This window comes from Manihot esculenta, chromosome 16, assembly GCF_001659605.2.
Source record: "Manihot esculenta cultivar AM560-2 chromosome 16, M.esculenta_v8, whole genome shotgun sequence".
Classification (NCBI taxonomy): Eukaryota; Viridiplantae; Streptophyta; class Magnoliopsida; order Malpighiales; family Euphorbiaceae; genus Manihot; species Manihot esculenta.
In genome coordinates, this window is record NC_035176.2 from 27,715,618 (window position 1) to 27,731,019 (window position 15,402).

Consider the following 15,402-nt stretch of genomic DNA (forward strand, 5'->3'; position numbering starts at 1 on the left):
ATTTCGGGTGTTTGATTGAATTAATGTACATTCTTACAGATTCTACCTGTAATGCTTTATTAAACAGTTACACATGGATTTTCCCTTACATAATACTAGGAGTGTAAAATGGGCTTCACCTGAACTTTCGTATCGTATCATATCATATCATATCATATCGAGTGTTAATGGATCATCCAATATCCATCCACAACAATAGTAAATTATGCAATACATCATATTCGTGAATTCTAATGCAAGCAACCTATTACATATCATGGTATTCGTGATATATGAACATGCTCAAAAAGTTTGATTATTTTAAAACAATAGATTAGTTTAGTTCTATTATTTTCTTTTCATATATATATTTTTAAAAAATAAAGTATTTCATGAAATTTTTAATATTTTATTAACACTACTAAATTTTTTTTATCATAAGTTTGTTAATCTTCTTTATTTTTAACTTCGCAATCTAATATTGGAAAATAAATTATCTACTTATAAAATATTTTTCATTAACGTATTTATGGTAAAGAATTCGATTTGCACGAGTTGGTGTCCATTGCTAAACCTAAAAAAAGTTGCATGCATCTACAGCATAGCAATGGCAAAATTTGACTGGGGTTGGTCCCTCCACAAGATTTTCTTACTATAGTGCAGGCATCATAATCTCCAATTGGGTCCCAACTTGAGACAAGGAAAATGACGTAAAGGCAAAAGACACATCCAAGATTTGAGGATGGATAGCAACTAACCTTGGGAAAAATTAAAAAGAAAATGATAGCCAGCCCAGTAAACAAGAGCAAAAGGAGAAGAAAGAAACAGGGAATTCTGCTATGCGTACCCCACGTTCTGGACCAAGAAAATGTTAAAATTATAGAAAGAAGTTCCAAAGGACCTGTGAAGATAATGCCATGTTTGGAGAGAGATATGGAGTGAAATGGAGAAACACACAGTGATTCATAAATAAAGCACAAAGCAAAAATATAAAAAGAAGGGCACCAAGAAATTCTGGGGCCTAGATGATGTTACTATTGAAGCATGCTCATAGAGTATCAAGGCTTCATAAAAGAAGGGGGGAAAAAACTGTTTTTAATCTATTTTTTTCTCTAGATTTCATTTTCTTTCCAGTTTCAGACAAAAGACCAGTTGATGAACATGAAGCAAATGCAATGAGCAGTTTCCTCCTCGTTTAATACTTTCCATGCCACTGCTCTTTCATAGGAGACTGGCCTTCCCATGCTCGACAAGCAGATGCCACCCTGAAGGCACATAAATCCCTGATAACATAATTGGCAGTAAGTTAATCAACTGTATTCAAGTCAAACAAAATCAGCTCATATTGTAAATATCCACTTGCCTAGAGTTAAATTTTGACTGCTTGTGCATATTAAAGCAGCCTAGAGATTCTTCTCGTTTTGAAGAATTTGAGTTTTACTTAGTTCTTTTCTTTTTGCTGTAAAGTGATTAATTTAAGCTTAATGGATTTTATAGCACTATACCTGCTGCATTATTTGTGGAAACTCTGAGCATAAAGTTTTTCTTCCATTGTCATCAAATATCTTTTCCAAAGTGATGTCTTGAAGAGCAACCAAAGTTGTCTCAAGCATGTCAAGTCCTGCCTGATTTGCAAATGTAAAAACTGGCAGAGCCTGCATGTAACATTACACGTTTATCATATCTAATACAAACATGCATGTCTTCGCCACGAAATAATTTAAAGCCAAAAAGGAAGAGAAAAAGTTAAAACCAAACCTTCAAAGAGCAGCACATAACTGCATCCGTGTGATGCCAAAGTGATTTCAGAATGGATTCGCTTCCTTCGCTTTTGAGTAGTTCCACACCTAGATAGATCCTGCAAGGAAATATCAAATGGTTACATGCTTTTGAAAGCAAATTGTTGGGTAAGTGATATTGAGAAGAGATGCTCACTAAGTCGTCGAGGACTAGAGCAAAAAGGTAGCTGATTAGATCTATTTTCATTCACACACACATATATATTGGCAAGAAGGTAGATAGATCCATGATGAAAGATTCCAGGACACACCTATAGCTTTGACATACCCAACGAGCAAGTGTGTGCGCTTCTGGAGTGCCGGGTGGTGGCCGGAGACCAGCGTGGGAACCAAAATGAGAAGGAGAGAGGGCCAATGCCACCCTTTGAACAGAGGCAATAACACTACGTACATATTGCCGAGCCATGGATGCTACATTTTCTTGAAGGTGGAGTTCAAATGCAAATTGGAATGCTATTGTCATCACCGACTTTGTGCTCCCACAATTGCCTGAAAGATCACCGGATGCTTTATTTCCAGTAGGTCCAACATCAAGAGCAGAGGTAAGGTCAAGTGTACGGTTTGGGCTAGTTGCATCCTACATCAAATGAATTTGCAAAGATTAAGTACCAATTCATTCAAAGATTGTTTAACAAAAAAACTAAGAACAATTGCATATATCATATAGATACCATAAACACTTACCATCCGGGAGTCAAGAGGAATGATGCGGAACCCTGAAGGAATGATAGGAGCGTCGTCCGAAAAAGAGGCATCAATGGGAGCAAAGATGAGTTCAGCACAGGTACCAACAGCATTCTCATCTACTCCACTACAAAGCTAAGGAAACAAGGGAACCAGCACATTAGAAATCAACAATGTAAAGTATAAAGGTTTGATCAGAAAAAAAAAAGGGAAAGAATTAAAATTTGACACTTACTTGTAAGAGGAAGATGTCACCAGGCATAAGCATGTCCTCCCGATATCCCATATTTTCAAGTTTGATTACCTCCATAAACTGTAATAAACAAACAGATTATATCAATTATTTACTGGCATTAAATCAAAATATAATGGAAGAATCTATCACCAGAGTGACAGTAGTTCAGAATTATATCACTCGCCTCTTCATGCTCAATGGTGTGAGCCAAGGGAAGAATAACTTGACCCCCAAAATTTCCAACTCGAGACACTGGCAAGGTACAGGGACCAGCTTTAACAGCAGCTGCAGCATAAGCATCAATACCACTGTCTGCCCATTCTGATCGATGTTCACGCAGGAACCTAAGAAGTATTGCTGGAGGCACATTCTACAAGGAAACATAAAGCACATTCTTGAAAATTAAGGTAACTCTAGTACATAAAATGATCAATACAAAGAAAATGAGAAGCACAGTAACAAGAACAGACTTAGAAAAAATGTTTTAATATTGAATCACTCCTTTAGATAACAGTTCCCAAGTGTTTTCTTGCAGGAATTGGGCACATGTTAAGCAAATTTAAAACTCTTACCTGCAACAACATGGATGCTTTTGCACAAAGCACGCCATTGCTCATAGATGGAAATCCATTAGCGTAAGAGATATTTAGACCCATCATTTTGCCAGGAGAAGAGTTCACAAGAACTGTAACATCATCAATGCCATCACTTTCCAACATAGACCACCCATCATCAGTAAATCCATTCACAGCTTCATTAAAGCCCCTGCAAAAAATAATTTGTTAGATCACCAAAAAAAGGCGATAATATTCATATTTAATTGGAGGGAATTAAAGACATACTTGCTCAGTCTCTGACTAAGTGCACGCAAAGCAGCAGGTCTTCTCCCCCAGCCGGAGCCATTTGGCTGAGAAACTTCCTGAGAAATTTGCCTCAAATGCCGTAAAGCCTGCATCAAACACCAAGATTACGTTAGAGCTTAAGACTTTTATTTCAGACATTTGTTGTCTGTTCTATTTCCCCATATCTTATTTACTTATGCCATGGCATAAATCTGACTTCTATGAAAAAATAACTATTCATTCTTACGTTTTTTTTTTTCCCTGAAATCATCCAGTGAAGAAATCACAAAAATAAAGAAATCTCTTATATAAGGAATAGGCTTACCGCCATTGTGTTCTTCTGAGCTAGTAATGTTGGTGACTCATAAAGTGGGCGCAACACTTCAGGCACACTCCAAGGCTATATTAAAGTAATAGGCATGCCAAATTAGTTAACTCATCAAGCAAGGGAATGAAGTGCTTCAAAGTAATAATGCAGCTTTTATACCTCAAGGTCCACATGATCAACTATATGAATAATAGATCCACCTCCTTCACAAGGTCTAATCAGATAGCCACTAGGTAGCATTTCTGCTCTCACGAAATGCTGAGTAGGTGGCATACTTGGACCGTTCTGAGTGTTGTTTAGTGATCTCTCACAGACCTTGTCAGCAGAATAATCAAATTAGCAAGATAAGTTTCACAGTATCTACAAGCAAGTTCCACATAATAGAAAATATTTTCATTGGAAATAGTTCTCATAATATCACATACCACGAGACTGCCATCCTCCAAAACAGAAGTATAGCGCAGTAACCAGAAGTCACGAGCTGGTGCCAAAGTTGTAGGCGCATAAAGCTGAAAAGTTTAGGATAAAACATAACTAAGTACATATAATTCGATATTAATCCAAAAACATTAGCTGCAAAACAATTATACATACCTGCATATAAAGAAGTTCAATTGTTCCACCATTTCCAGTAGGCAATGCATTTAGAACATCCACAGCTCGGCAATCACGAAACCACGATGGCCGATCTTTAAGGATTTCAGCAACCTACAAAGTCCATCCAATATCTTTCACCAACTTACACCAAGAATGTGATATACACACTTTACCAATGTGAAAGTAGAACTTACTCTGGTTGGTTCTAGACCCACAAGGCCACATGCACGTGCTGCCACACCAGGGCAACCATGAGAAATAGCAACGATTCCAATGGAATCCGGACCAGGCTGCAGAAGCAAACAGCAAAACAGGTCACATGGAGAATAATACCAAAAGAAAAGGATAAAAAGAGAATGACAAAAAAAATATTCAGCATTGCATCAATAATAGCATTAATTAAAATGCAAGTTTCCAGCAACAGGAATGTATGAGGCCTGAAATTCTAAGATATCAGGGGCCCAGGCAGATCATCCTGCTTAGACTTTAGATAATGTCTAAGAGAAAAATAAAATAAAGAAAAGCAGAGTCTTTTTTTACTTTTGTTTCTTACTCATCACAAGAAGATTGTAGAAATTCAGGTGAGAGTTTAACAAGACTAAAGAGAAAGAAGGTAACTATGGAAAAAGGGAGACATTTTATGCTGTGAAAACAACAGGAAATCGGTATCCCATAAATTTGTCTGATATGATTTGGACGTTGCTTACAAGTTTAGCAAGGTTTCTGTACTTTTTTTTTTGTTGTGGGGGGGGGGGGGGGGGGTGTCTATTTTTATGAATGACGACAAAGAATGATGGAATAAGGCTTAACACAATGTGTAAAAACAATAATTAAAGGTAAAGTGAGTAGTAACCTTCATCCCAGGCATTTGGACCCACTCTACAGCAGTTCCGGTGGCCTTTGAAAGAAACTCTGCTAAAGTCTCCTCTGCAATGGACAAAAGTCTGGAAAAGATACAAAGAAGCTCGTAAGCCACACAACACAAAAACAAAGGGATTGGACAAATCGGTGACAGAAAAGGACCCAACATGAACCAAAATTTTTTAAAAGATAAATCTTTAAAGAAAAAAACAAAGGAATTCCACTGACCCTGCAGGGCTGGCATCCCTTGGTGGACGCTGAGGAGTCAAATGATGCTGACCACTGGTCACCACCGATTCACAACTTGTGTCTGTGGTGGCGAGGTTGGTCGCCTGCAAGACAAGAAGTAAACTCCAAATCCGTCATTTAAAATTAAGAAAAGAATATGAAAGCCGAATTCCCAAATGTAAAAATGTTTCATAAGATCATTAACCACAAAACTTAATCCTCTCTACTAATCTATTAGATCAAAAAGAATATTTTTTCACAAAACCACTTGGATTTTTCCTGGGTTTTAGTAATTATTTGTGTATTCTTGCCATGAGACTAACAGTTCCATCTGGTTGTTGTTTTCCCTTACTTTCTAAGCACTCAAGAATGACAAATATGGAAGGACAATAAATAAAGGATTTACATTTGTCTGTTGCCGGAAATAACTATTCTCATATACCAGCTGAGACACCTGCTTTTGCAACCTATCATTCTCCTCCATCAACAACTTGTTCATCGCCGTCAACTTCCTGTTCACAGCTTGAAGACGCGACGCCTCTTTTCGCTGCTTCTCTCTACATCTGTTCCAAAGAAAGGACATAGAATTAAAAAGATGAATCACAGACGTCCTTTTTACGCGGGCATCCAAGCAAAGAAAGAATAGCAGAGAAAGTCACCGTCGATTTTGAAACCAAACTTTGATCTGCTTGGGTTCTATGTTGGAGAGTATAGGGCATTCCCTGATCAACTGTTGGCGGCGCATAGAGCTTGGCTTGGGGCAATCATGGTAGAGTCTCTCAAGCGCTTCCACCTGCTCCGGTGTGTACCTAACGTACTTGCCGTTGTCCATTGCAATCTTACTTCCCCCATCTTTGCAGGATGAAGTTACCGCCATCATCACTTCTGCATCACAATATTTTCTATCATCAAAAGATTCTTCTAACTAACAACACTCTTCACAAGCACCACACCACACAACATACAATAAAAAGATACAGTAAATGAAACCTTTTCAAATTCAGGAGGAACAAGCAAACTCTTCCAGCATCAAGGAAGCTAATTTACCGTTTCAAACAACACGGCGCAGATCGGGTCGCCGTCCCTTCTGCCTCAAATGAATAACATGGAGCTTCGAAAGCAGATTCTTCCAATCCCCTTTTGCTCAAACACACAGATAAACCAGAAACTATATAGATTATTCAAAGGAAAAGTGAAAAGTTTTAGCCTTTATGGAATGAATTGAAGAGGGTGTTTTCAGGGAAAGCTCTAGAGAGCATGATAAGAAGCTTTTGAAGGAGATGAAGAAGAAGAGAGAAGGATTGAAGCAGAGATATAGAAAAGAAATGAGAGAATATTGTGATTGGGATTGGAGGAAGAGAAAAAAGAGAAAAGACCCTAAATACCAGACAGAATATCAGAGCATGTCTCTTGTTTTGTTTTGTGTTCACATCCTCCAATCCATCCCATATATCAAATCATTAACAACTTTTATTATTATTTTTAATTTTTTTATAAATCAAACATTAAATTGGCTGGGATCTTTGTTTCTTTTTCCCTTTTGCTATAGTGGGAATTAATTTTAATCTTAATTTTTAAATTTTCTATTACATAGTTTGATTTGACGGTGGTTGATATTGCTGTTCCATTTGCAGCTGCCTCTGCTTTTTCTCAATTCCCCTTTTGTTTTGCCAATTTTTTCAACTCTTTCCACTTCCTCTCTCTCTCCCTCTTCCCTAGGCTTTGGGGTGGTGGGTAAAAATACTTCCAAAATCGCACTCACAAGCGCGTCGCTGGTACGTGCTCTCACTTTCTTTGGACTAAGATTAAGGTCATTGCATTTCCTGTTGTAATTTCTACGTATAATCATAAATCGTGAGTAGTCTGAGTGGTTTTTCTCTATATTTAAGATATAAGAAATGGGTGAAATATAAATTTTAAATTTTTTATTCATTATTTTAAAGATATTTACATTACAATAAGAACAAAGAAAAAATCATTTATTCTTTAACACTATATATTTATATTTATATTTATATCATAAAATAAAATCACATAATTTTTTTTTTAATTTTTTTTCTAAGGAAAGATAGAGTCTTTATTTTATTAATTTAGGCTATAGAAGCAGCGTATCATCAAGTATCAAGCAAAAATTTAACATTAATAAGAGGTCATTAATGAATCTTTAAATTAAAATCATCACTAATGATTAAATTAACCAAACGATCTTTTACTGTATTTACTTTTTTATAAATTTTTATTACTATCTTCACTTCCCAATTTTTATTGATAAAATCACGATAATTTTTCATTAAATTAGCAATTTTAAAAATTTTTGCACTTATATTTATAATTAAATCTAATACAAATTGAGAATCTGTTTGAACTTCAATCTTCTTTCGCCCCGAATTCCATGCTAATACTAAAGCATAATATATTTCCTATACCTCGGCTTCCATTGTTCCACAACTGCCCAAAAACCGTTGAAAGCCCAAAAGCCATCTACTTTCATTGTTTCAAAAACAACTTGCCCTTCCTGCCAACAACGACGCACTACTATCGAAATTCACTACTACCATTCTATTTTTGGCGGCTTCCATCCAACATACTTCAAAGACCAGTTTGTCGTTCTAGACCCAGCGTGCACCGAAAATCTCCATACATGAACATATTTTTTTGCTCAAAATAAAAGAAGCATCAATAATATTCTGGTCATTATTTTCATTAAAAACCAACAAGTTTTTTCGCTTCTATAACCACTAAACAGCCAAACTAAAAAGCACATTCCATGGTATTCCATTAGCCAATAATTCCACTTTTGATATATTAGGATATAACCATAAAAGCACATTCGAAATATCAAAAAATAAAGAAACAAAATTGGTAAAAGCACATTCGAAATATCAAAAAATAAAGAAACAAAATTGGTAGGGAAAAAAGAATTCCAAATTTGCTTCAGATGTTGGCAATCTCGTAAAGCATGCAAAACAAATTCACTTGCAGCTCCACAAAGAGGACATAAATCATAATCAATAAATTATCGCTTTCGACATTGAATATTAACCATGATTTTCTCATGCGCCACTTCCCACAAAAACACTCGAACTTGTTGTAGCACTCGAACCTTCTATAGCCCTTTCCAATCCAAATTAAATTCTTACACTTCTAAATAAAATGTATCAGATTCTAACTTAATTGTATATAAGTCAAAAGAAGACGCAAAATTATTCAAATACGACATATCATCAACTAAAGTAAGTGAGAGTAGCTTAATTAGAAAAGTGTGAAAATTGTTTCTTTTTATTGGTACTTTCTTTTGACTTTTTAAAAAGTCAATTTTTTTTTAATGAAAGGAAAATAATTTATTTACTCTAAACTAGTTAAGACACATTTAAACTAAATAAGCTTATACGAGTTTATTTAGTTTAAAATCTCCTACTTTAGAAAGAGTATATTTTTCATAAAAAATATTTTTTAAAAATTTAATTGTAGATAAATGCGGTATAATTGTATTTTTTTTATATAAATTAACTTCTTCGAAAGTAAAATTATTGATGAGTAGTGTATATTTGCATGGTAGAAATGGAAATGGAAATATATTATTCCAATTTTGAAGGATGTAAAATTAAGAGAAATTCTGGTTGTCATCACCTCTCCACCAACTTTCCTCTCCTCCTTGCCAATCATCATTTTCTTTTCTATTCCACAATTGAATCTTCGATAGTTCTAAGTCTTATTTTCTTTTATGCTTCAATTCTGTTTGAAACAATCGGATCCAAACTGGCCCAAATAACTTTTTAAATCCACTTTCTACTTGATCCAAAATGGTTAATCCAAGTTATTTAGTAATTTCGTGCTAACTATTATATACAATTCGAAATTACCATAATTTTCCGATGTGGGACAGCTTCTGCCGCAGCGGGAGCATCTAACCATTATACTCGGTCCCGCTAAATTTGCGACGTTCTCGTCGCAACTGAATCGGATACAATTGCTAATTGAATCGGACCCTTAAATATTGTGGTTCGTTGTTACCTCGAGCGACTCCATCTTGTCTCTCATGAGTAGCCCTTTTCTCGTAGGTCCACTAGCTCTGTACAATTTATCTGATCCAGAATGGCTTTGATATCAATTTAAACAGTCGAGCCCAAATAACTTTTTGAATTCATTTTTCACATGATTCAAAATGATTAATTCAAATTATTTAGTAATTTCGTGCTAACTATAATGTATAATTCATAATTACTGTAATTTTCCGACGTGAGATAGCTTCTGCCACAGCGAAAGCAGCTGGCAGTTATATTGTTGCATTATAGATATAATTTATGGCTTAAAAAGAAATGTTGGATATGTAGTAGAACGCATTAATTAGTTAGCAATATATCTTTAATAAATAAATAAATAAATAATCCCACCATACTATAGAAAATCACCTAAAATTATTTTTATATGAAATTAAAAAATATATATAATTAATATAGTTAAAATAATATTTTATATTGTATTTTTTAGTTTGCCCTCAATTCATATTACCTTTTACTAAATTAGTTTGAAACTAATAAATTTTCATATTACCTTTTATTAAATTATTTTGAAACTAATAAATTTTATTTTTTAATGGAATATGATGTTATGAGATTATGTGAGAATATCATTACAAAAGTGTGTCTAAGTTTAGTATCGGAAAATCACTTATTTTCTCTTTATCTTTTTTTTTTTATTTTTTAGTGACGTAATCGCTACTCGATTCCGCTAAATTTATGACGTTCTTATCGCAATTGAATCGGATATAATTGCTAATCAGGACTGAACCCTTAGGTATTGTGGTTCGCTAGTACCTCGGGGGTACTAGCGACTCCACCTCGTCTCTCACGGATAACCTTTTCCTCGCAGATCCACTAGCTCTGCATAATTTATTTGATCCAGGGTGGTTTTGATACCAATTGAAATAGTCGGGTCCAAATAATTTTTTGGACACATTTTTCATTTAGACTCAAAATAATTCATCCAAATTATTTAATAATTTCGTGCTAGTTATTATATATAATTCGGAGTTACCATAAGTTTTTTTGATGTGGAACAGTTTTTGTCAGAGTAGAAGTAGCTGGCTGTTATACTGTTACATTATAGATATAATTTATGGCTTAAAACAAAACGTTGAATATTTAGTACAAGGCATTAATTAGTTAGCAATATATCTTTAATAAATAAATAAATAAATAATCCTACCATACAATAAAAAAATCACCTAAAATTATTTTTATATGAAATTTAAAAAAAATATATAATTAATATAGTTAAAATAATATTTTATATTGTATTTTTTAGTTTGCCCTCAATTCATATTACCTTTTACTAAATTATTTTGAAACTAATAAATTTTTATATTAACCTTTACTAAATTATTTTGAAACTAGTAAATTTTATTTTTTAATAGAATATGGTGTTACTAGATTCCGAAAGAATATCATTATAAAAGTGTGTCTAAATTTAGTATAGGAAAATCACTTATTTTCTCTTTATCTTTTTTTTTTTTTTTTCAGTGACTTGTAACCGCTATTCTGCTACAATATATTTATCTTTGTCACACAGTCCCATACGTACGGATATACCAGCGCATATGCTGATAGGACCGCGGGGTAGTTGGGTCTACTCTCTTACCTCCCGTCATGTCACCGAGATAGGCTCTCTCTTCATGGATTTAGGTCTTGGATCAGTCCCGTCTGCTTTAGTCACGACCTGAATGGCGCGATGATGGATTAGTCTGTTTGGTAGGATTTACTGGATTTCGGACCTGTTTCCTTCTCCAAATTCAACATCAGTCCGAATGTCAGAAATCCGGCGGTTATCAGAATATATTATGAAACTAAATAATAAATTATTATCTAAAAAAAAAATTATAATTTAAGACAAATAAAAAAAATTTTAATAACTGGCAATAAATTCACAAATTAAAAGCCTAATAATTTTTGTTTTTTAGGATTTTTCTAACATACATTGATTAAGGAGCTGTTAAAACTCCTTTAATAGTAATCATAATAACAAATCCTCCATATTGAACTATGATTTACCAAATCATGGTAAGAGTTTATGGTCCTTGCATACAATCTCTAGTGCTAAAATTTATTGTTAAAAAGAAAAAAAAAATGTCTAGTTGCTTTGAATTGCATTAGCAGTTAATAATTGGATTTTTGTCCTTTTTCTTATACGGTAATGGAATTAAAGAGTTTCCTCCTATCATTTTAGATTATTTTCTCATTTCCTCCTATCTTCTTTCATCTTCTCTCATTTTCCTCCTTTTATCTTATTCTCTTCCATTTTATCACTTTTTTTTTTTCCATTTTCTCTTATTTTCTGCTCTTTTTAAATCATTCTCTCATCATCTCGCATTTTCTCTTACATTCTATTAATTTTTCATTTCTTTTTTTTAAACACTTCTCAATTTTTTCTTATTAATTTTAATGGATAATTAGTTTGAAAATTACAAACGGACTGAAAATTTATAGGTAAAATATCACCAACGAGTTTTAATAGTCTATTAATAAATGATTTATCAATAAATTTATATTGAATTATTAAAAGAAAATAATTTATTTTTTAATATTAAATTGTAAAAAATATAAAAAAAATATTAATAAGTTTATATATAAAATATTAATAAGATTATCAAAATTCAAAACATCACTCACTCGCACCTGTTTTGAAAAATAAATTATTTTCTTTAAAATTTAATTTAATTTAATTTTTAATTAAACAAATATTTTCTGTCAATCAATTTTTTAAAATATCTAAACGTTAGATAATATAGAGTATATTTCTTTAAAAATCTAGCTATTTTAAATTTGCTAATGCGTCACATAAATTTATTTATTATTTTATTTTGATAGTTTAATTTAATATTTCTATATTTTATACTTTTAAATCATACTATAAAATTTTATTAATAATTAAATTGTTAATTTATAATTTGATTTTAAAACCTTAATGAATAATTTTAGATAGCAATTTATATAAGTTTACATGTATTTATAGTAAAAGAAAATTTAAATAATTACTATTATATTTTATATAAAATAAGATTTTAATATTTAAAATTTAAAAATAATTTTATAAATAATAAAATACAAAAATAAGAATAAAAAAATTGACACTTATATTTTTTAAGCAATATTATTTATATAGACTTTAAAATTATTTAAAAATATATATTCATAAATTTTAATTTTTTTTAAAATAAAAATTGATATTTAAAAGAGTATAATTAAGATTTTTCAAATTTAGTCGGATACATTTACCACAGTATTATATCTATGAGTGCATTTCAAATTATTGTTGAAATTTATTATTATGATCAATAATATAATAATAATTATTATGTATAACATATAAATTTAAAATTTGAATAAAAATGTGTAAATAATTGAAATAATAATATAATAATTTTTTTTTTTAATTTTCTCAATTGCACTAATTATTTTCCGCTCTTTTTACCGAAAAGAAAAGTAAAGTCAATGCAAAATTAACCACAATAATGCAAAAGTCAAAGCAGCCTTTCCAATTCCAAGCATTGAAAAGAGGAAGTGTAAAAAGACTGTAACTTTATCATACCCACCAAACTGCAAAATTAATGGCAGACCAACTCTAGTGGGTCTTCGCATCCAAAGATAAGAGCCTTTTCTTCTACGTATTTGTATTTTTTCAAACATTATACGCGTCTTTAGAATTAAATACCCACTAATTCATGAAATTAAGCTGAGTAAATTTCCCAGTCTTAATCTTGATTTTGTCTGATAAGACAAGAGGTTGACCTTGCACAAACCAACTTCTTTTTCTATTTGGGTGTGAAAAGAAAATTATATATGTTTTCAATCTCTCTATTCTTTTTTTCATTTTTCAATTCTTTTCAAAATAAATTTATTTTAATTTTTTTACTAAATAAAATTATACATACTTCATCACACTTGATGTTGCAAAAATTAAATTAATAATATAACTAAAATAAAATTATACTATAATTAATCAGAACTTACAAAAAGAATAATATGAATTGATAATGAATGTCTACGATAGCGATTCTGATATTTTAATCAGTATTTCGATAAGTAGAAAAAATGTTATGAATTATTTAGAGTTTTAGCGTATAAAAATAAGACACCTTGATTTCTGTGAAATTTTCCTTTATATCATACATAGATGAATATAATATTGCTTTTATAATTTGACGGTAGTATAATCGTCTACTTGATTTGATATATCGTCAATCATTAGCTGAAAATTTTATAATCATAAATATAATACAGATATATTAGACTATACTTGATAACGGTTATTTTGTATGAAAACTAGTTTGTTAACGGAAATTCGAGTCTTTTAACAACAGTCCGAGTGTTGAGGTGTTCAAAACTTCTCTTTCTTATATTGGTCTGCATTTCTTATGTGTTTGATACTTATCACGTATTCCTATTTAGTAGCAACAGTTTACACTTTAATGGTATATAACATCAACACTATAAATATTAATTTTTAATAATAAAATATTATTCCATTTATATACTATTTTTAATAAAATTATACTATTTTAGCATGACATAATTTAAAATGTAAAACGCTTAACTTAAGAACTAATGTTAGCCTAATTTTATAATTATCATTCATTTATTCCATTTTCTAAACTATATTGAAAAGTAAAATTAATAATTTTATTTTTTTTACTATATCAACAAATTTTAAGAAACATATAAATATATTAATAATATAGTAATAAAAATATAATAAATTAGCATATCTTAGATATTTATACAATAAAAAATAGTATGACCATAACAAGTATAGATATTATAAAATTAGAAAAAAATATCATATATATAATTATTTAGACATATTAATAGTAAATAAATAAATTAGTTGAGAAAATGAAGAATAGTTATTTTGACATATAACTTTATAATTTTCATATACTTTAACCAATAGAGTTTAATTATACATAAGAAGAAGAATAATTGAGAAAAAAATAGTTCATAGGTGAATTTTAATCTAAAAATATTAATATAAATTTGTATAATTTATTTTAATTTTCATGATAATTATTAATTATATTATAATTATAATTATGAAATCTAATTTTAATTTTTATTTAAATCACATATACAAACACAAAATTTAATTAAATTCTATAAAATTTTAAATACCGGTAATTAAAACCAAATACAGAGATTGGTCATAAATTTTAGTCAAGTAAATAGATAAGAGTTTTAAATTTTGTTGTATTAATTAATAAAATATTTGAAATTAACTTAATTTAATAAAATTATACAACCTATAAAATAGATTTTAAATAATAATAGCATTGGAAAAAAAAAAAAGAGAGAGAGAGAGAGAACGGTGAACAGTAAAAAAAGATTAACGGGGGAGACGGCAGTAAAAAGGCAATCGGCTGGTAAAAGCAACGGCATGTCCCGCCACTCCACTCCACCTGTTTCTATAAAAAAGCGTGCCTCCACATACTTATATGTTAGCTTATCAAACCACGACACTGCGCTGCGCCTTCTTCGTTGTAGCTTGTGTTTCACGCCCACCACACCATATCCTCCTGGGCTCCACCTCACCGTGGGTCCCCCTTCTTTGTGGCCCTCGGCCCCGGCATGCGTGATCACTCTAGACTCTCCCCTTCTCCTCTCCTCGCCAGCTAAGCCAGGGCTCCGGTTCTTTATAAATTAATAAGAATTATTAAAATAATTTTCAACTCTCACGAATTTATTTCATAGCTGGATTTTTTTAAAAAAATTTAACATAGAAAATCAGTAAAAGGACACGTGGTTGATGATGGAAGCCTACAGCAGGACCAGGCTAGCATAGGTATAAGGGAAGGGG

At 31.5% G+C, this 15,402-nt stretch overlaps 1 protein-coding gene across 4 annotated transcripts; it reads right to left on the reverse strand.

Annotated features, from left to right (window-relative positions):
• Positions 1–969: 969 nt before the first annotated feature.
• LOC110604118 (homeobox-leucine zipper protein ATHB-15) lies at positions 970–6,978 on the reverse strand. 4 transcript variants are annotated; one of them, XM_021742220.2, is made up of 19 exons: positions 6,601–6,977; positions 6,213–6,435; positions 5,960–6,116; positions 5,554–5,657; positions 5,318–5,408; positions 4,659–4,754; positions 4,462–4,575; positions 4,293–4,376; positions 4,027–4,182; positions 3,865–3,939; positions 3,540–3,646; positions 3,270–3,462; positions 2,882–3,067; positions 2,698–2,775; positions 2,463–2,597; positions 2,030–2,355; positions 1,738–1,837; positions 1,485–1,634; positions 970–1,262 (listed from the first exon to the last, which is right to left on the reverse strand). In XM_021742220.2, exons 2-19 carry the CDS (start codon positions 6,431–6,433, stop codon positions 1,116–1,118), a joined length of 2,520 nt encoding a protein of 839 aa, XP_021597912.1. In that variant the 5' UTR covers positions 6,434–6,435; positions 6,601–6,977; the 3' UTR covers positions 970–1,115. The 4 variants fall into 4 exon arrangements, 3 of the variants coding, with proteins under 3 accessions (XP_021597912.1, XP_021597909.1, XP_021597910.1); XM_021742217.2 differs by having other exon boundaries at positions 6,213–6,438; positions 6,601–6,976; XM_021742218.2 differs by having other exon boundaries at positions 6,213–6,438; positions 6,544–6,976.
• Positions 6,979–15,402: the final 8,424 nt, after the last annotated feature.